The sequence below is a fragment of the Amborella trichopoda genome, chromosome 8 (assembly GCF_054954075.1).
Source record: "Amborella trichopoda isolate Santa Cruz 75 chromosome 8, AtrichopodaSantaCruz75HAP2 v2.0, whole genome shotgun sequence".
Taxonomy (NCBI): Eukaryota; Viridiplantae; Streptophyta; class Magnoliopsida; order Amborellales; family Amborellaceae; genus Amborella; species Amborella trichopoda.
In genome coordinates, this window is record NC_142343.1 from 41,066,627 (window position 1) to 41,088,753 (window position 22,127).

General features: G+C 34.9%; 1 protein-coding gene across 1 annotated transcript; it reads right to left on the minus strand.

Annotated features, from left to right (window-relative positions):
* Window positions 1–4,942: 4,942 nt before the first annotated feature.
* On the minus strand, window positions 4,943–15,510 carry LOC18433558 (Melibiase family protein). Its single transcript, XM_006843642.4, has 15 exons — window positions 15,147–15,510; window positions 14,612–14,670; window positions 13,353–13,409; window positions 13,185–13,219; window positions 12,225–12,328; window positions 10,966–11,038; window positions 10,759–10,817; window positions 10,590–10,655; window positions 10,395–10,478; window positions 10,233–10,297; window positions 9,981–10,063; window positions 8,945–9,035; window positions 7,897–7,955; window positions 6,315–6,455; window positions 4,943–5,290 (listed from the first exon to the last, which is right to left on the minus strand). Exons 1-15 carry the CDS (start codon window positions 15,341–15,343, stop codon window positions 5,183–5,185), a joined length of 1,281 nt encoding a protein of 426 aa, XP_006843705.1. The 5' UTR covers window positions 15,344–15,510; the 3' UTR covers window positions 4,943–5,182.
* Between the last annotated feature and the right edge of the window lie 6,617 nt (window positions 15,511–22,127).

Sequence of the window (22,127 nt, forward strand, 5' to 3'; positions counted from 1 at the left end):
TGAGTGTATTTACCTTGAAAGTCTTATTTGTTAGGCCCCTAATTGATCCCTGGTTTGTGCTAGTTTGGAACAGAGGCACGCTCCATCATGGCTTGTGGTTGTGAGTGTTCCCACTGCTGATGTGGTGCTGATTTTGAGAGAGAGAGAGAGAGAGAGAGAGAGAGAGAGGGAGAACCTGTGTGCAGGTCCAAACACACTTCCACAAAACATGCTCAAAATGATTGCCAGACATGGACTCAGGAGTCACGAGGCAGATTGGCCCCAGTCTAGGATGCTTCAATTGGTGGGTCAAGTACATGACTTTTAAAATATCTGCGGAGGTTAAGAAATATATAAAATATTAAAATATCTAGGAGTATGTAAAATAAATTTAATTCTACTGAATGATTTAGTGCGAGAGGGAGGGTACGAATTTATTATTTTTAAATAGTTTTTGATAAATTGAAGTTATTCGATTGAAGATTGTGAAGTTTAAAATTAGGAAAATAAAATATTCAGATATTTTCATGTTAAGTAAATTGATTTTAATACTAATATATTATTTGATTTTATATTTTAATAAATTATTTTTTTTAAAAAAACAAGGGATATTGATCTTCGAGTGAGCACAGGTGGAAAGTAAACTTGAGCTCTTTTTTATCTTTAAAGACCATTTATTTTTTATACAAGGAAGTTACATTTATTTTTAGCCATCAATTGTAAAATCAAATAACTGAGGGCATATATGCATAATGCTCAATAATTTTCTTTCAAACTTTATGTATTGTTCTTAGTGTCCAAATTTCAAATCTAATGGGCATATAACATTGTGGCGTTATTGTACCAAAAATAGATGGCCTCATGTTATACAATCCAGTGTTAAAATAGTCAATTTATCAATAAAAGAATTAGTATTTCAAAAATTTCATTTTTCAACTGAGCCAGCATTGGGCTAGGCTGCCTGGCCCAGCCCTACCTAGCCAAGATGCCTGGAGGCCCAGGCTACGAATGTTGGCCCAAGAGCTGGACCTAGGTTGGGTTGCCTTGACTCGATGGCTTGGCTGGGCTAAGCTTGGGCCATGTTCGGCCACAACCATGCCAAGGCCACATAGCCACTTGCCTAAGGCCTAGCCTAGACTAGGGACCCTTTGGCCAGGTGGTCCGGGCCTCTATGAACATGAGCCGGGCTTGAGCTGGCTGAGGCCAAGCCTGGCCTGGCCCGTTCTTCCCTAGGTTGGATACAAGTGATGATTGTTGTGTAAACATTGAATGCATGAATCGTTAAAAGGTTGGGATGCATGACGTATTATATCTTCTCGTGATAACTATAAGAATTATGGGAAAGTATAGAATGAGATAAATTATTTTTTTATATAAGGTGGTTACATTAATCTTGACCATTCGATGTAAAATTGAGTAGTTGCAATTATTCTATTGATCAAACTCAAATTTCAAATTTTTTTTTTTCGAACTTTGTGACACATTCGAGCTATCAAATTTCACATTAAATAGTTGTAAGGAATCGTGACCACTTTGTATCAAAGATTAATGGTCTCGTATATAAATCTAAAAATTATAATGAAAACTATAATAAAGTATGCGGTAATAAATAAAAATTAAAGTTTTGTGACCGAAATAGTCATTCTACTTTTTATAGATGATGATATAAGGCCAATATATGGTGGTTCTGCATAGCCAAATTGTAAACTTGAACCTGTAGGAGTGGTGGGGGGGAAAGCTTCAACAGTTTCAATTCACATCGCGGTCAATTTTTAAAAAACAAAATTGAAAAGAAATGAAAATTTTAATTTTCTAGATCGGATCGTCCACCAAATGGACGGTCCTGAGTACATAAGAGATTGTTTTGGATTTAGAGAAGAATAACGATAATTTGAAAGTTGATCAAACAAAACCCTTATTTTGGTTGTAAGACGACCTGAACAATAGGAGCCCCAAATATTTCCCACGTACAAACAATAACAAAATGCATATACTCCATTTTGTTTTTCCAGTTTTTCAAACTCTGGATCCGTCGTATGCATCATTCACCATAGATCCATGGTGGATCGTTGGATGGTGATCTAGATCGAGTCAAGAAAGTTTTGAATATGTAGTCTAAAAAATATTTTAAAATAAATAAAATAAAATTGAAATAGAACTTTATAGGATGGAGGTTTAGAGGAGACCTGAAAAAAATATTAGACAAGCTTTAAAACTTTAAAAAAGAAAAAAAATATATATAAAGGGTTTGAGGGGAAAGTAGACTGGGATGAGTACTATCTCAGAACCAATTCGGTCCTTACCGATTACCATTGAGATCAACGATCCAGATCGGAAATTGACGTGTTTTAAAAATTGGGCTTTTCTATAGGAGTAAGCAGAGATTTTAATATTGAGATTGCATTGAAGGTTCTAAAATCTCTGATCCAGATCAAGAATTGTAGATCTAAATCGGATTCACTAACTTACTGGGCCGGTTGCCTCTTGGAAATAGGAATTGGCCCTAGTCTCTCTAATTTGCATGATTCCCCGTCTATACCATACCATGCTTATAGATCATCAAACAAATAGAGTATAGTTGGCAAAGATGGGTCTATGCAATATTTTTTTTCATTTTCTGTTTTATTTTTTTGGTTTAACCTGAATTCGGCCTATCCGATACCCCAATTTAGCCAACCTATAGCGGCATATTAGAGGGCTGGTCCATCACCGAATTTCGGATTTTAGAACCACAATCAACTTTCCAAACCCACGTCACGGTTCTCTTGACCGGTGTTAAAAAAACGGATAAATGACATGGATATCTGAAAGACCATCTGGATCAGCAGATCAGCGGTCTAGATCAACAATCCGACTGAGAGAATTGTGCAATAAAATAAATAGAGGACAATAAAAAATAAAAAAATAAAAAAAAGAAAAAAAAGAAGAAGATGGGGCCAGATCGGCCAGTTCTTCACAAAACCAGCCTATTTCCAATACATGATGGGAACTGGACAAGTTTCACCGATCCTTAATCCAGATCAAGTGATTCCCATCTGGATCATTGCTTTTCAGAACCTGCTCTTGACCAAAAGCTTCTTTTTTAAATGTCATTCAAAAACATCATTTTCCAAAATATCGATGTTTTACAATTTCTATTCTAGTGAGCAATGTTTTAAAACCCGAATCGGCTGGGTGAATTGGCCATCCAAAAAATTAGTCTGGATTGGTGAATCAGGCCACTGATATTTTGGTGGGAGAATCGATTGGCCATCCAAAAAATTAGTCTGGATTGGTGAATCAGGCCACTGATATTTTGGTGGGAGAATCGATCCAAAAAACTAAAACTTTGAAAAAAAAATAAAATATAATGTGCGGGAACCAACCAGTTCATATCATCTAGTTCCTTGACAGACTCACGTGGTTCCCTTAAAAAACGAGACGATTCCAAAAGAATAGGACGGTCAGGACTTTTAGATACTGGTATTATTATTCACGAGTATCTCAAGTAGCCTTTTCTATTTTTAACCTATTTACTCGCAAGATATTGGTATATCAAACATCAAAATAATTAACTTTAAAAGATCTCCTACAGGGGTATGGTCCACCGTGGAGAAGACCCTATGTAAGAGGACTTTTAGGACCCCTATTGCCGGGATCTAACCTCCTCACTCGAGCCACCAAGATCCAAGAGCAAAAAAACTGCATTCTACATATTCATGAAAAAAATAACATCCTATTATTGTAGAGAGACCATCTAAAACTTTGGACAGTCAGATCTAAGGATTTCGATACGTAAATTCCTTCATTTTTTTTGTCTGAAAAGTGTAATTTCAAAGTGGATCCCAAAATTTTAGATCAAGAAAATACTCCGAAGTGGGTATCTCTCAAGCCAGTAAATATGTAGTATGCTTCCACATGAACATGCCATATATACTCCTTAAAAAAACAGAGTGCTTTTGGTGGAGGAACAAATCTGAAAAGTGTCCCTCCCACCACAAAAAATGGATGGTCTTTTTCAATATCCATATATCACAAGGCTGCAAAGTTAAAATATGCTTCTTTAATAGGACTCTTTGATAAAGACTGTTTTCCCATGTATTGAAACCCTGCGATGTATTTTCTACAAAATACTGAAAATGTAACTTAAAAAAAAAAAGAAAAAATAGAAAAAAGAAAAAATTTAGACACAAAATCTAGTAGTGGAAACACTTTCCAAACTACTAAAAATGTTCTCAAGATCTTTAAAGATATAGGACCTAGGCGATCAATGTGTGTTTGTGCAGAAAGAGCAACAAACAGAAATTTAAGTGTGTGAGTGTTCATGTGATGAAAAGGCAAGCAGAAGACTGCATATTTTGGGCACATACCATATATTGGAAGCTTGCCATGGGAGTACCCATCACGAGGAAGGTCGTCAATGGGGAGAGTTCGCAGGCCACAAGTTTTAGAACACAACAAGAGATCGTCATTGAGTCTCACAAAAAACCAATACTTATACAATGTTTCAATGCATAGGGGGGATAACCAATAATTAAGTTTGGAAGAAATAGTCGGACACGTGGTTGCAATGCATAGAGCCGGTATTAAGTCGAGGTTAGCAGGACTGTATTTTCGGAAAAAATAGCATAAACGCGAAGAAATTTTGACAAAGAATCCGATGTAAACATTTCAAAACCGCATTTTGTACTTAAAGTTCTATGTACATCTGTGCGCGCTCGTGCATGCACAAGCATGATGGCCACATGCGCATAAATGATTGGTGCCTGCTAAATTTTGGCAGAAAAATAATACTGTGCTACACTGCACTAAAACTCCATGTTCAACTCAACCATCCATTCTTGACATCGGATAGTTGACACGGAGCCCCTATGGGGGAGTTTTGGGTACAATTCGTGAAAAGACTTATGGATGCCAAAACCATAACAAGAATGACTCCCAAAAGTCTAAAAATGGGAATACTACAAATATGTTGTTTTGTATATTTTTGAACAGAATAATCTCTCAAATGTATTCATAACTACTTGAAATATAACTCTGCTTCATTGGTTTCTTTTCCCCTGGGGTAATGTGCATTTGGCATTGTCAAGTTTCATTAAAAATACAAATAAAAACAAGCTGTTACACACAGAGAGATAGGCAACTTTCATAGCTCCAGCCAACTATGTAGATATTTTTTAACAAAATGTACATACAATAATTATACTCTTAAAGAAGGATAGGATTATATAGCAGCATTTGAGAGTGCAAGTGGGGTAAGGATGTACATTCCACAGTCATGCGAGGCAATTATGGCTTCGAAAAAGCCATCAATATTTCCCAAGTCCTCATGCTGTAACAGAGCACCACCAAGAGGGTATTTAGATAGACAACTTGAAAAGGAAACCAAACAAAATTCCTCCTGTATAAGAAATCTATAGAGAAATCCTGACTGCAAAAGAAGAATAGGACAAATAAAATAAAAAAACTGACTAATTCATGTCTGTTTGAGATCCCTTTCTATTGCTCTTTTGAACATATTCAAGAAAGTTTATCAGTGTGTAGTTTTTGTTCCTTTTCCTTGCGTTTGTTTCTTGGGGTGGCAGGCAATCAAAATTTTCCTATGTTTGTCATTAATTTGTTCCCATTGTCTTGAATATTGACCATTTACTAAATCATGCTAAGAAGCCCAAGGACACAATGATCTATTACACATTCATTTTTCGTGAAATTTAGAAAGTTAATAATTATGTAGAAATTGTGTATTGCATGGTTGATGAACTGATGGCTTCCCACCAGTATGGCTAGCTTCATTAGAACAGATCATTCTGATGAAACAGGCAAATTTTGCATACTACAGAAAAACGTGCCTGTTTTTGATAGGTTACTTCATAAAGGGAGTCCCTTTCGTATATAAAACATAAGAATATCAGCAATCATCCTGATATATAGTCTACAAATGAATGGCACAACTGAGTTGATTCTTTTCTTTTCAATTTTCACTTTTATCTTGTTTTGTTGATTGCACATCCTTTTTCATTTAATTTCTCTTTTCCTGTTCCATTTCTTTCTTCATATCATGTATATATTTGTCTTACATCTCGTAGAATTTTGTTACCTATCAGTGTTATTCTTTTCATATCTTATTTTCTTTTGTGATCTGTCATGCCTTCCGTTTTCTCTATTTTATTTTCTGACTTCTATTTTTCAGAACTTTTCAAAATGTCATGTTTGTGATTACCATTAGTAAATGAATGTGCATATATGTTCTACGCATACATACATACATTCAAATACGCATGCACACATGTTAATGAACAATGACATAGACAATGGTAATAAATATAATTAATAAAATACTAGAAAGAAATTCTCACCTTCCATAAATCTCTCATGAGAACGCTTGCTGATGAGTGGAGGCCAATTGTTTCCCATTTGGCCTTAATGGTGACGGGTTCTGAGCACCGATTCCAAAGGGCTACAACCATGCGGTTTCCAGAGAGCGGTCCTGCCCAAACCTGAAATCATGATAGAAATATTTATAAATAAAGAAAAAGAGAAGAAGGCATATAAAAATCCTTACAAAAAGATTTTTGTCACCCCCAAATTGCATCAATATTTAGACCAATAGAGAACATTGTACAACCTGTGCCACACGCTTAAAGCATCATAATTTGTCGGAGGGCATGTGTTGCCCCTTGGCCAAAAACTTCATTTGTTTTAAAATAGTAAATGTATTGTTTTTCTAGAATATCAACATTTTTATTTACAATTCACGAGATATTGATTGAACACACTACAATATCTCAAGTGGTTTTTTGTTAGAAACTCAGTATTTGAATACATTATCTTAAAAAAAAAAGAAAAAAAGAAAAGAAAAGACATTGATATTTAAATACCAATATCTTCTACACAGGTATTTTTAAAATGGCAAGTTTTACGGGCAGAATAGGAAAGTGCCCCTCTGCAGTCTGAGACAAATATAGGATATAGTAAAGTGCTTATCCATGATTCATATCAGCGAGCTCTAAAAGTAACCAACTCGTAGGGATTCTTGGCTAAAAAGCCCTAATCTTAATATTTTTTTTTACCTGCATACCTCTTTTTTGGGTTATGGAAAGCATAGCGCAATCCAGTGGACCATGTTCTACAGAGTGTTGCAGTCATGGCCATTTGATGAAATGGATAGTTATGAAGAGAGAGTGGGGCCCACCAGAACAGTACATAACCGAATGGTGGGCCTGTCTCTCTCTTTCTCACTCCCCCTTTCCCCCTCTCTCTTTTGGGGGTCAGCACTAGTATTCTTTTTCAGATTTAAGCAAGGTGGGTATGAATCCCTACCCATACAAGGATGCAGACCTATCTCCTTTGGTAGAACAAACCTTCTTACCAATGTTTAAAAATTCGGTGAGTCCAATTAGGACTCACCCGAGACACTTGAAACCAGTACCCTGCTGGATCTGGATGACCCTCTAAATCTTGACTGAGTCTACTCAGGTCTTTTGAATTCTGTCTGAGTCTTGACCAGTCCGAATTGGGACTCCCTGTGCCGACCAGGACCAAGCACTGCCCGGTTCCATAACCGGTTCTGGGATTTAAAACACGGACTCTTACCAATTGTGGTCAACAAATAGGTTGAATTGGAAATCTACCAAAAATCTGATCAGTTCATTGTTTCTGAAAATCATTTCAAGAAATAATATAGAGTGCTGGTACCTTGGTTCTTCACTAGGTAACTACCAAGTTGATCGTGCTTTGGTAAAGGAAAATTGCTTTTAGTTTAGTTATCCCGTCATCTCTTAGGAGCATATGATTTAAATCAGGGGAGTCACATGGTTCCAACTAGGGATTTTCACCATTAAATAGTAGTAACGTACAAACAAAGTAAATCACTAATAAAAGACGACAGAACCCAGGATCAATCGCTATGAAACATTTGATGAGAATACAAAGGAAAACCTGGCTGCAATAGTCACTTCCTTCAGCTGAAACTTTCCTGCCCTGAATGCCAAGAGGGTCTGCATACACAAGTAAGTCCATGTTACGTGGTTCCCAGAACATAGCTAGGAAGTTACGGGATATTGCAGTTACCATAAGAATGACAACCATGATATCAATATGGCTCATAAAGTCATTTCTGTTTCTGCACTGATAGAGCATAAAGCTCATTATTTTTATCAGACTAAAAAACAATTAAGTAGATTGAACAACCAATGCTACTTTGCTGCTATTTTCTTGAGAAAAGACCAGGTTTTGAAAATATCCCAGGAGAGTATCCTGAGATTCTTTCACTTTGTTCTGAATAAGATCATTCATCTAAAGAATTGTCATGGTATTATGAATGGAGCCATATTTTCTGAAATCAAGAAATTTCCTAGTTCAAGAATAAGTTAATCAATAGAAACTTTGGCATAAAAAACTAGGAAAACCTGACAAAAGTAGTTACAATTTTCTCTCTAGCAAAAAAAGCATCAAACAAAGAAAACAAATACAAAAAATATAAGGCATTACTCCATCATGGACGGTAGTTATCTACACCATAGTTATCAAGGCTGGACCAAATGGGTGATCCGACTGGTCAGACTATTGACCAATGCATCAGTTGGTTTGGTCCAAGGTAAAAAACGGGCATGTTTGAAAACTGGTCAAAACTAATGTTTGACTAGTTTTGGCTAGTCAGACCAACCAGTTTGACCAATTAAATGAAGTTCAAATTTTTTTTTATACATTTTATATTTTTAATTATTATATGTCGAATTTTCTTATTTTTAAAATCCGGTCTGCCTAGTTTGACCAGTAATTGGACTGGTTTTGACTGGACCAACTCTCTCACAGGTCACTGGCCAGTCCAATCCTGATAACACTGACTGACACTATCAGGTTCTAGATTGAGAAGTATATATAAGCTTATTGAAGGAAAACTAATAGCAGAAGGGGACTTACAAATTGCATGTGACTACTATGAACATGAAGACACATTAAGCCTGTCAGGATACTAAAATATTACCTTGGTTCACAGCAATAACCTCTTTATTGCTTAGAATCTCCAGTGTTTCTGCAGTCATATTTCTCACGTCACAACCAATTAATAGAGGAGCCTGCATGAAAAGATGATAACCAAAAAATTGTTAATGAAAAATACGAAAATAGGAGAGCTTTATGTCATAGGGAAACAACATCTCACCTCACTCAAAGATGAAAATCCCACAATATCTAAGCAACAACATTGTTTGTATCATACTAGTAGGAGTGCATTAAATGTGAACTAAAATTTATTTGTCATGGAGCAATTATTTGAAAACACTAAACCCTGATTTTTGGCCATTGAACTGCCTAAAGGATTGTGCATTGAGTCGAAAGGCATGTCATATAATTACCAACAACAGCAATATACTACCTAATATATAGAGGGTAAGGGTGCATTCTCTAGAAGGAACATATGTTCAGAGATCAAATATTATTTGCAGGGTGACAAAAAAAAAAAAAAGTTGAGCAAAAACACAGCAACATATGATTGCAATTCTAGTCAATGATAAGCATGGACAGCAAAGGGATGATGCATGTCAAATTTGGGACTACTGATGAAGGTGTTCATTAAACAGCAATTTTTGAGTGTTCCAGGAAATTGTCATCCTTCTAAATTGTCAACATCGATTCTGATAACTGAGCTGCTGAAAATTACATACAAGCATTATTAATAATATAACAATAGGAATTCCAATGTCAAACATAATCATGCATTTGAAATTGATTTAACAACTAACATGTTCTCCAATTTATAATCTAACTTCGTATTTGTGATTGAAATATGACCTGCAAAGTTCATGACCTCTTCTTAAAGATACAATTACATTAGGATAATAGAGCAGCATAACATAGCATGCTGTGGTTTATATTGCTTTTAATATGAATAGACAATTCAGATTAACAGCTAATTCCTTTTGATATCATCACAAAAGTATCAAATACACAATTTTGTAGATCAGCCACTATGTCTTCTAAGAGCATCCTTGAGATTTCTTCCAAACAGTGAAAAAGAGAACCTTCATCAAAGACCAGATACTGAAATGTGCACGGTATTCCTCAAAAGTCATTCCTCCATTGCCAACCTCCAGCATATCGGGGTCTACAAGGAAAATAAAACGATATGAAAGTTCATACACACATATACGTGTACACAAACAATATCATAACGAGAAAGATATTTGGTCATCAAAGCAATGTTATTTGATGGAAAGACATTGCTGTAATACACATAATAGAGTCTATAGAATTTAAAGTATTCAAGATACTACCATTCCATCCCCCAGGCCCAGCATATGCAGCCCACTTGTCATTTAGATCAGCAATTGTAGTCATGCTGAAAGAAATACTAAATTGATCAATACCATACACATCTTAAAAAGCATTGCTATCCTTTAGGAAAAGTAGTCATGGATGTGAAACTTAATTATCACCTTGCCCATGAATCATTTATGTCTTGCGTTGTTCTCCAACTATTTCCTACCCTGCCTGCCCACAAGGCTGGGTCATCCTCACCCCTGTTGAAAGCAAGCTCAACTAAATGCAAATGAATCCTCATTTGGAACATAAACAAAATAAAGCTATGAATAAAGTTCTTTTATTGGTAACAAGCAATGAATTAAAGTTACCATTCACAAAGAGAATAGAAAATGGTGCGGCCAGTAGCATTTAGTGCTTCTCGCATTGGTGGATATCTGAATTCAGATAAAGGGACAAGGGATGGAATTTTAAGAACACAAATCATGTGGAATTTGATGCAAGGATATTAAAATTACAAAAGTAGAAAGGAGAACAAACCGTTTCTTTGGTTCAATGCCGAGATTGTAGCAGTTATCATATTTTAAGTAGTCAACACCCTAACGAAAAATTAAAAACAACATTCAAAGAGAAAAGGTAAGAATTTATTTAAAGAGGTACCGAAAGTAGCATTTCTTGATTAGACGTATCCACATCAACAAACATGATTCTTAAGTACTCAAATAAGACAAGACAGTAGATACATACCCAAGAGGCAAATAATTGTGCATCGCCATTCTCGTGGTAAAGTGATCCAGGTCTAACTTGGCATGTAAACATCCTGAAATTTTTATTTTGTTACAAACTTTTGCAATATAAACCACTAACGAATGTAATACAATGTTAGAAAATTCGAACAACTAATGAACCCACCAATATTCAAATGCCTTTAATTTTCAAAATGTTGAGAGTTTTAAGGAGATAATGTTCTTGAAAGACCATCCAGCCATGACCCAGGTAGAAGAGTGAGCTGACACTGTGGCTTCTCCTAATTGACTTCTTTTGGCGATATACTAAATATAATAAACATCATAAAAAGCAAAACAAAATAGATTTGGGAAAATGTCCGACAAAATAAGATGCTGGATATCATTTGGCCATTATTGTGGAATTATCCAATAAATTTTTGAAGAACATTTATTCAAGAGTATATACGTTTCTTTACAAATAAGGCATAATTCTTGTTTAACATAACAATGAAATAGAAGGTATACTACAAAGTACATATCAATGTTACAGGCCTCGACCAAATCCCAGTCGGTCTATGGCGAGGCCGAGTTGGGACGAGTTCCACAGTAATTCGCCCCATCCTTACAAAGGAGGTAAAAGAAAATATTAAAGAAAAAGAAAAATGTAAAAAAATTGGAAAACACTACTATATTAGTTAGAATTGAGTTTTTAGATGATTTGGATAGTTTTTAAGAAGATTTGGGAGCTTTCACATTTTTCCCTTTTTTAAAATTTTTCTTGAATATTCAGGATTTAAATCAAAATTTTCGATAATCCATCTTTTAGAGATTTTTTCATCTTATAGTCTTCAAATGATTTCTATTACCTTTTCTTATTTTCTTATTTTTAACTATTTTATAGAAAAGTTTTTACCTTTTTTTTTTATACTTTTTTTTCGTTTTACTTTGTTGTAATTCGGCCAAGTCCACTGGGACTCGGCTGAGTTACTCGCCTAGGCCAAGGGCCGAGTACTTTGGCTGATGCAATTTCCAAATAATGAGACACTCATTTCAAACAAAAGAAAATATATGAGGTCCATTACACAATTTTCCTTCGGCTGAGTTACTTGCCTTGGGCAAGGGCCGAGTACCTTGGACGAGGCGATTTCGAAATGAATGATACATAATTATCTTTTCAAATAAAAGAAATCATACGAGGTCCATTACACAATTATTCTAATGCCTTCAAGCATAGATAAAAGAATTGCTGAAAAAAAAAATTTCGGAATATCTTCCTACCCTGCATCAGAATAAATACCAAGTTTCAGGCCCTTTTCATGTATGTAATCAGCAAGGGCTTTGATTCCTGAAGGAAAATCTTTGGGGTCTGGTACCAACGCTCCCTGTACAATAAAGACTCAAAATGTTAAAATTTGTCTTTTGATAACCATTTTATAATATGTAATGTAATCATAATTCAGCAAAGTGAACCAGTAAACATGTGGAACATTGATATAGATTAGGAAACCGAGAGAAGTACAAAAGCAAATGCCCATAAATAGACGAAAATCCATTAGAAAATGAGGGATGGGGCACTTATATAGTGAACAAAACATGATAACTTTTTTCTTTTGTAAATAGCAAATAATTCTTGTGGATGGTGGAAACATAGGTGTATCATAGTAGAACATGTGAAGCACCATGAAAATAGGGAGTGAGAAGCGAGAGAAGAACAGTATACTTGTCACTAGAGCTGGTATAAATAGAACACCACATCTAATAAGGGTTGGATTAAGTATTAACCTTCTACCTATGATGTTATGTAATGTTTTCTGTTGTGTGTTTGTATCTCTTCTAGAGCTTTTTCTTTTTTTGGGTGAACTATTCTAGAGCTTTCTTTGTGCATGATTCCTACTCAACTTGTTGGGGAGTATCTTGTGTTATTTAATTCTGTCCATATTAACATTATCATAAACATATAACAATGTTCTCTTGCGTTTAATTATCAGAAAACAATATTATTCTCCTATTGCTACTAATAGGTATAATGTTTGTGTAAAAATAGCACACAACAATATTAATATGGACAGAAGTAAATAAAACAAGATAGTCTCCAACAAATTGAGAAGTACTCATGCACAAAGAAAGCATGGAAGTAATACAAATACATAAAAGACAACATCATTCACCATCATAGGTAGAAGATCTTTTGACACTCAGACAATTGTGAATGTATTAGATAAAAACACAAAATCTGACCTTTCCATTTCGTGATACTGTCGACCAGCAATCATCTGTAGGATAAAACCAAAAATACATGAGTAAGCCAGACATGAAATTTGAAGACACATCCAAAAAGCTCAGTAATTAAGAGTCTAAGATCTTTCAGTCCACTGGAGAAGAGTAACGAGAAGACAAAAACATTACCTATATTAACGAATATATATCCGAGATCTGCCAGTCCAGTTGAGATAAGTGCATCAGCTGTCCAGGAAAAGCATAATGAACAAGAGTAGCAGTTTCGACATTTATATATTGAATTACTCAATATGAAGGTAAACAAGCAGTTCAAAGGTGAATGCTCGTTCGCTTGTAAGTTTGAAAGAATAACCATTTATCCAGCGATCAATTTCAAAAAAAAACAAGAAAAGGAAAATTGCAACCCTCCAAATGATCAAAATGAATCACAATACAACAGTGCCTGCGCACTGTCCAGCAAGTATAAAAATTGGACGGTCAAATCTAGGTCTTAAAGAACTCAAAATCAATGTGTGTGTGTGGTGTTTTAATTGTTAATCTGGTGAATCAAAGATGATGAAAAAAATTTGGGGTAAAAAATCCCTTTAGCATGGGGTTTTGGGCCTTGGGCAGGCATTGTCTGACCTGGGTGTCCACATGCTAAGACCAGAAAATTGATATAAACAGAAACCTCTCATGAAAGAGGGCCTTCTTCTCATATGCAGCATCTGGGTTCCCAAATTCCTTTGCAAATTCAAAAAGGAAGGCGCAGAGGTTGTGGAACATCAACTTATTCAGCAATGAACTTGGAAATATAGGCAACAATTTTGAGCCTAATTTACAGTACTTTGCTCCTACAATTTCTCTTATTTCTTTTGTGCAAGATAAGCTCTCTAAGTAATGTGTCAAAGAGGTACACAACTAAATCATAACCTGAATACTTCGGTTTTAGAGTTGAAAATCCGATCCATGAAGGGAAGTTGGTAATTCAAAGTTCTCAGTAATTCATAGTTCCATTGTTCGAAATAAAGCTCCATTAATGGCCTGGAGATTTTACATGTTCATAGAACACTGAGGGTTACACACCTAAAAATTAGTATTAGCTTAAGAAAAAATTTCATCCTTATTGGGGGTCAACTGCTGAACCATCAGAGATATCAGACATATAGAACGTAACTGATACAGTGATCACTTCAATACAAATAGTTGAACCAATAAGGGGATTACAAGAGAGTAATATATCGAGGAGAAAATTTTTGCCATAGAAAAAATGATGTCATATATTTAATTTTCAAAAAAAAAAATGATGTCATATAATCCATGCCTCCTCTGTCTCTGTATTTTTCTCCTAGTTTTATTATAAAAAATTAAAAATCATATTGTACAGTAAATTAAAAAATAAATAAACCAAACGAGTTTTGGAATGAGAACCAGATGGTACTTAGCACCTGTTTCTTTAATAACCGTTTCATTTATAGCACAAGCAAAGAAATTCCAGCTATTCCACCTGCAAAAAGGAACAAAATAGCTTGAGAGAGAGAGAGAGAGAGAGAGAGAGAGAGAGAGAGAGAGAGAGAGAGAGAGAGAGAGAGTTTCATCATTAAGCTACCCGATAGAGGTACCAAAAAGCTCAATCACGAAAAATTCAGTGAGAGAGAGAGAGAGTTTCATCATTAAGCTACCCGATAGAGGTACTAAAAAGCTCAATCAGGAAAAATTCTGTGATAGAGAGAGAGAGAGATAGAGAGAGAGAGAGATAGAGAGAGAGAGAGAGAGATAGAGAGAGAGAGAGAGTCATCACAAAGCAATGAAACCATACAATTTCAGGCAAAGCTCGATCATCAACATTACTAACCTATATAAAGCAACCATATTACAAAACTATGCCATTTCAGAGAAGCTCAATCAAGAAGAATCAAACGCAATATAGAAAACCCACATCCCCAATGATCCATTGGACCTCCACAAAGAAGAGAAGCTTACCCCATTTGCGGCGTAAGGGCCAAGCCATTGTTGAGCTGAAAAATTCCATACTTGGAAGTGTCATAGAACTTGTTCAGAGAATTGGATATTTGATAAATGCTTTCAGGCTCGAATGGGGGGACAATTCTGAGTGCCATGGTGAAGGAAAGTGTGGAAAGAGAGAAAAAGAAGAGAAAGAAAGAGAAGAACGCAGACATCTCCCCAATGAGACACACTCAGTTCAAGGACTCTGCTCCAATCAAGAATGTTGGCTGAAAAACTGGGGATGGGCTTCAAGTTCTCCTCAGTGAGAGAGTGATTTCCTTACGGTTTTCTAGAGAGAGAGTGTGGGTGTGAGTTCCTTAAGATTTTCTAGAGAGAGTATAGTATTCTCATCTCAAAAGGCGTCCAATTAATAGAGATGGTTTCCTTGCACAAGAAAAAAAATGTGGATTATTTGTGAAGAAACGCATGTGAGAGGAAAATTACTGGGAAATTATGAAAAACATATTTTTTAGAGGGAAAATTGTGTAAAACCCCATAAAATAGACTTCCTGGTCAATTTACCCTACCTTAATCTTTCTTAGCATATTTTTCTCAAAAATCAAGTTTTATAGCAAATACCCTTAATACATAAAGTTCATTTTTTTGACGAAAATACCCTTCTCGTACATAATAAATCATTTTCGGATCCCAATAAAAAGAAATGCCGGACCGTGGTTCTATTTTGCCAGACCCATCATTCTGCCGGACCGAAAATGTACGGTGCCGAACCGCCTATTTCAGCCTATTTCAAATGCAATTTTCAATTTTGACGGACCGTAACTCACAAATGCCGGACCGCTCATTAATCAAGAAATAAATGCTGGAACGCCTCTTCCAAACTCTGGATCGCCGTGATGAATTGCCAGACTGTTCCAAATTAGTGACTTAAGCATCATATTGCCTCTTCCAAATGCCGGATCGCCATGGTGCAGTGCTAGACGTGAAGTGCCGGACCGTCATCATGTGAGGTTAGGAAGGGGTATTTTAGTCTTTTTTTCTTTCTTTTTTTTGAGTTGGGGGGTATTTGTTAGGAAACATGGTTTTGGGAAAAAAATTGTTAAAAAAAGTTAGGTTGGGATAAATTACTTAGAAAGTCCATTTTTGGGGGTTTTAGACAATTTTCATTTGTTTAGACTATTAAAAATAAATCTTAAAATTTTCAAAATCTCATCCATATGCCTTTTTCGACTATTTGTATTCTTTAAATGAAAATACTCAGGATAGTCTTAGATCCATGAAGGCATCACGGTCAACTTAAAACCGAGATAGTCATGGCAAAAAGATTGTGATGCTTTTAAAGTTTCAGTACCCAAATAACCATCACAGTGTTTAAAACGTTGTGATAGTTAAATGAGGCATTGCGGTCATTCAAATGCTGTGATGTACAAGGAAAGCATCACGATATTCTACATATCGTGATGATTTTAAAGTTTCAGTATGCATACAACCATCGGGATGTATAAAATATCGTGATGATCAAAAGAGGCATCACGGCATTTCAAAAGTTGTGATGTACAAGAAAAACATCATAACACTTTACAGATCGCGATGATTTTTCGGTTCCAGCACATTCAGAACTACTACGGTGTATAAAATACTGTGATTGTCAATAGAGGGATTACGGTGTTTCAAAAGTCATGTACAAGGAAAACATCATGGAACTCTACAGAACGTGTTGGTTTTAAAGTTTCAATATACGCATAAGCAGTATGGTATTTAATCAAAAGATGCATCACGGTGTTTAAAATACCATGATGTTATATAATGCCTACACATATCTAAGACTACTGTGAATGGTATTTTTGTCCAAAAAAAATACAAATAGTGAAAAAAAGACGTATGGATGAAGTTTTGAAAATTTTGAGATTAATAATCTAAAAAAATTATTTTTGATAATTTTCCGAAATTATTTTACTAAGTGTTGATTGAGAGAGAGTTTTTTACTGATGGAAAACGCACTTGGAGTGAGAGTATATAAATTTCTTCAAGTTTCCTTGGGAGAGAATGATTTTCTCAAGTTTTTCTAGAGAGATCTTCAAGGTTTCCAAGAGAGCGAGAATAATTTTCTCAGCTCACAAGGCTACCTGGAGAGTTGGTTTTCCTTCACGAGAAAAATGTCCATTGTTTGTAAAAAAATAGATAAGGAGAGAGAAAAATGGTCTTACAACGCTTTAGAGAGAGACAGAGAGAGAGAGAGAGAGGCAGAGTTTTTGTTTGACATGGAAAATGCAATCTGGATGCAAACAAATCAGACTTGTGGAAGAAATTGGAATAATTATGCAGCACAAGGGCCTTTGGGTAAGGTCCATATGTCAAATACCCCTTCATGTTCAGTAAATTTCCAAAATGCATTTTCCTTTTCTCAAGGTTGCTTTTTCTTTTGGGAAAGCATTTTGTGTGAGCAATTTGGATTTTCTAGGGTTTACTAGCTTCATCCCAGCCATCTGAAATTAACATTGGTTGGTTTGGTGTCTGCTTGCTGTCAAAGATTTTGAGTCCGGGAAATGCATGCATGCATTAGATGTTACTTTTTTAACTCCACTCTGTTTTAAAATCTGGATCGGTGGCATAGATCATTCATCCACTGATCCGTGTCGGATTATTGTATCGACAATACGGTTTGGGTCTAGATCGGTGATCCAAAAAAATATAAAAAGTAAATAAAAATTTATGGGTTTATGGGATGGGGATTAAAAAGGACCGATGAAAAAAGAAAACAAAATATAAAAAGGATTTTTAGGGGGAAGTGGGCAACGATCTATGTTTAGCTATAACCGATTTGGTCTCCATTGGTTCCCATCTAGATTGGCAATCCATATCGAAAATTGGTAGGTTTTACAACACTGACTCCAACTATTGATGGTTGACGGTGCTAAAGAAGTATTAACAAAATGTAGGACACCGAACTGCTAACATGGTATCTAAACCCTTTAAAGTAAATATAAATATATATCTTAATTGAACCTTAGAAATATCTATAGAAAAGGTTTATATAAGGAGTCAAACTTGTAAAATGCACCTTAAAAACTTTTAGGGGAAAGCTGTTTAGACACTAGATAACCCTCAAATTGATCATAACGACTTTAAGATATCATCATTGTCAAAGGTTTTTTTCAATTAATTAGGGTTGGCTACACGAATCCAGGTTCACTATTTTATTCTATTAATGGCCATACCCTCATTGAGGCTATAAATCTCCATATCCTTTCTCACTACTTTCAACCATATACTTTAGGGTCTACTGCTTTGCTTTTTTTCAGCCTTCTACTTGAATTAACTCTTACATCATAATATGTATTGTATTAGGTTTGCGCTACACATGACTAGCCTATCCAAATCTATTTTCTCTCATCTTATCGTCAATTAGTGACACACTTAAAGTTTCTTAAATGTATTCATTTCAAATTCTATCCCTTCTTGTATTGTCACTCATTTATCTCTACATATGCATTTCCGCTACACTCATTCTATGGATATATTATTTTTTGACTGCCCAACATTCTGCTCCATAGAGCAAAATTAGTCTCACAGTTGCCCTATAGAACTTGCCCTTCAGCTTCATCAGTATAGGCCAATCACATAAAATTCTAGTTGTTTATCTCCATTTCGCCCACTCAACTCTAATTCTATGTGTGACATCTTGCTGAATCTCTCTATTTTCTTGGATTATTGTCTCAATATATCGAAAATGTGCACTTTTTGGTATATCTTTACCGTCAATCTTAGTTGCTTCCTCATCTCTACTCTTATCATTACTAAACTTGCATTCAATATACTTTGTTTTAGTTCAACTAATTTGAAAATCTTTAGATTCTAGAGCATCTCTCCAAAGTTCTAACTTTGTGTTGACGACGCTTCGGGTCTCATCGAATAAAACTATGTCATCTGTGAGCAACATGTACACAGTATAATAGGTGCCTAGTTAAGTTGTCTATAATTAAGAGAAAGAGGTATGCTCAATACTGACCCCTAATGTAGATATCTTGTCATTGTAAACTCACTCGTCTTTCCATTAGTTGTCTGTACTCTGGTTAGCACTCCATCGTACATATCTCTCACCAAGTCGATATAGTATCACGAGAGTCCTTCCTTTTCCAACACCCCAAATCAAATATTTATCATGAATCGACTTTGCAATACATAGATATGAAAAAAGATTTCGGTATAAAATTTAGTTCATCTTATAATGCACTACTTGAATTGTCTATTTTTAAGATTTTCAAGTATCCATAGATCCGCTCAATCTACTCCACTTTTCGAGCACTAAATTTCATAATTAAATGAAGAAACAAATTTTCACGTCATTGTAAGGATTTTTGGTTGGGGGGTGTCCTTTGCTCTGATTATTCAAGGTTGACCCTTTTATATAAATTGTACGTATTCCTATGATGCCCCTTATTTTGTGGTAAACTAATTCTACGATGTATAAATATAATTCTATTTTTATTATTATTTTAAAGAAAATGTATACCGTGATATCATTTGGGTCGTTGAAAAACACCATGATAGGAGCTCCTCAACCATTGATATCAATAAGACTAAGTTGTGTTGCAATCTATTCACTTGTGGGGACTTCTTAGTAGAGGACACCTTGGCCATTGTTATTGAGTTCGATCGTGAATGGGTGATAAACTTGTAGTATGCTATTTCGAAAAAACCATCAAAATGGCTTGATTTGGCAAAGTTTTTTATGTTAGCATTTGGGTTTCAAACAATTTGCTACCACCTTTCTCAAATTTTTTAAAGGACATTGTGCAGATGAATACACACACCCAAGGCTTTATTGCCTTCAAACTATTGTGAAGGTGCTAGCAAACTGTTTGAAATCCAAACACTAGCTCATTATGGTATACAACGTTTTGTGCTCTTGCTTCAACAATAAACAATCAAAGTAAACTTTTAAAAATCTTGAAATGGGCATTTTAGTGTTCAAAGATTTACTATTTGTAAGAACATATTTTTTATTGTTTTTTTGTTTTTATATATCAATACATGATTAATTGGAGTTCATTAGTATCATAACAACATTTCTTGATGGGTCTTGAAGTGCGTCTTACTTTTATAATATGTATAAACTTGACGCCTTATATAAACTCTTTCCAATTTAGTATTTGTTATTTGGTGCTCATAGCTTTTACATATTTTATATTACAAAGTACCATGCGTGTATGTCATCACAACATTTGCAAAATATGAGAATTACTTAGGTTACTTTAGTAATTTAGATGAAAATTGGGCCTCTCAAGGGGTAACAATGGAAAGTATACATGGGACTATTTACCTCTAGTACAAGGTGGTCATAATTAATCTTGATTATTAGATGTGAAATTGAGTGATTACATTTATTTCATTGACTAAGTTTAAAGTTCAAAATAAATTTTTTCGAACTTTATGACATACCCAAACAATCAGATTTCACATGAGATGATTATAAATAATTGTGACCCGCTTATACCAAAAGTAAATGACCTAATTGTACCTAATCTCAAATATGAATACATGCAAGGGAGGGGGTATGACCAATACAATGAGTTCAAAATAAAATATTATAAGCTTTAGAAAAATGTAGCTAGGAAACCAATCATAAAAGCTATCTTAAAGGGAGATAAGAAAAGCGAAATAAAGAGGAAAATGGGCACCTTCTTGAAGGTTTTCAAAGGCCTAGAAAGGTAGCTGGTGAAAGTAGAGGACAAGGTCGGTCGGATTTAACACATTAGTGGCTCTTTTAAGCGAATCGTTACTTACTATGTTCTCGCGGGAGCATACTGAGCATATATTGTGCACTTGTTCTATGAAAAAGCTACTTAAAGGATTTTTTTTTCTTTTTTTTTTCAAAATTCGGAAACCACGTCAGAATTACTTGTTGATTACTTTTTAAAAAAAAACAATTGGGATTTGAGTTATTCCACACTTTATCTCACCCTCCAGCATTTGGATGGGTATCTAATCAATCTTGGGATATCGAATTTTATTTGTTAATTTTGTTTTTTAGGTTAGCCTGCTATGCTAAGAGGTTATATCCCCAATAGTTAAGTACTAAAATTCTCCAAGAATGGGTTTAATCCATTGTTTTAGAACCTGGATTTTTAGGGCCGATTGTTCACCTTTAGATCTGTGTAGGATCGTTGGATCGGTGATCCATATCGGATCTAGATTGGTTCCAATTGATGATCTAAAAACTATTTAAACTAAATTTAAAAATTAAAATAACAGTTTATATAATAGGTATTTAAAAAGAACTTAAAAAAATATTAGATAAGTTTAATATATATATATAGATATATATATATATATATATATATATATATATATATATATATATATATATATATATATATATATATATAAATGAAAGGATTAGTAGAACTTAGGCCCCGACCTATATATATATATAGAGAGAGAGAGAGAGAGAGAGAGAGTTTTTATTTGTTTAATACATGAATAAGGTTAGTATTACATGCCAAATTCAATCTCTCTCACAGAATTTGGTTTCCTTCTGACAAGCCAGTGGCCAAAGGGCTCCCACAACTATGATTAAAATAGACTAATGTAGTGAGGAAGATTGGCCCCTACCCATTTTTTCAAATAGTTTAAGAGTTAGTTTTTTTTAAGGTGTTAGCAGAGTAATGTCAATGGAAATGAAAACCACAATGTGGTTACTAGGGTATGATACTTTCTTCATTTTAGGAACTCTGGGCACCACTTCAATGTGTTAAATATTTTTTTTTTTGTAAGTCAGTGTGGGAGAGGAACCCTACCCTTTTTTCATTAACTAAAAAAAATACAAATCATACTATTATAATCCTATCATAGGGCAGTTATGCTAAATCATGGGTTAAAGTCAAAAAAATGAAATCTGGCGGTCTAGCACACTAAACTGTATCAACAGAGAGAGATCCCCTTCTTGGCAAGTGTATTTGCTACCATGTTATCCTCGCGGTAGATGTAGGAAATCCT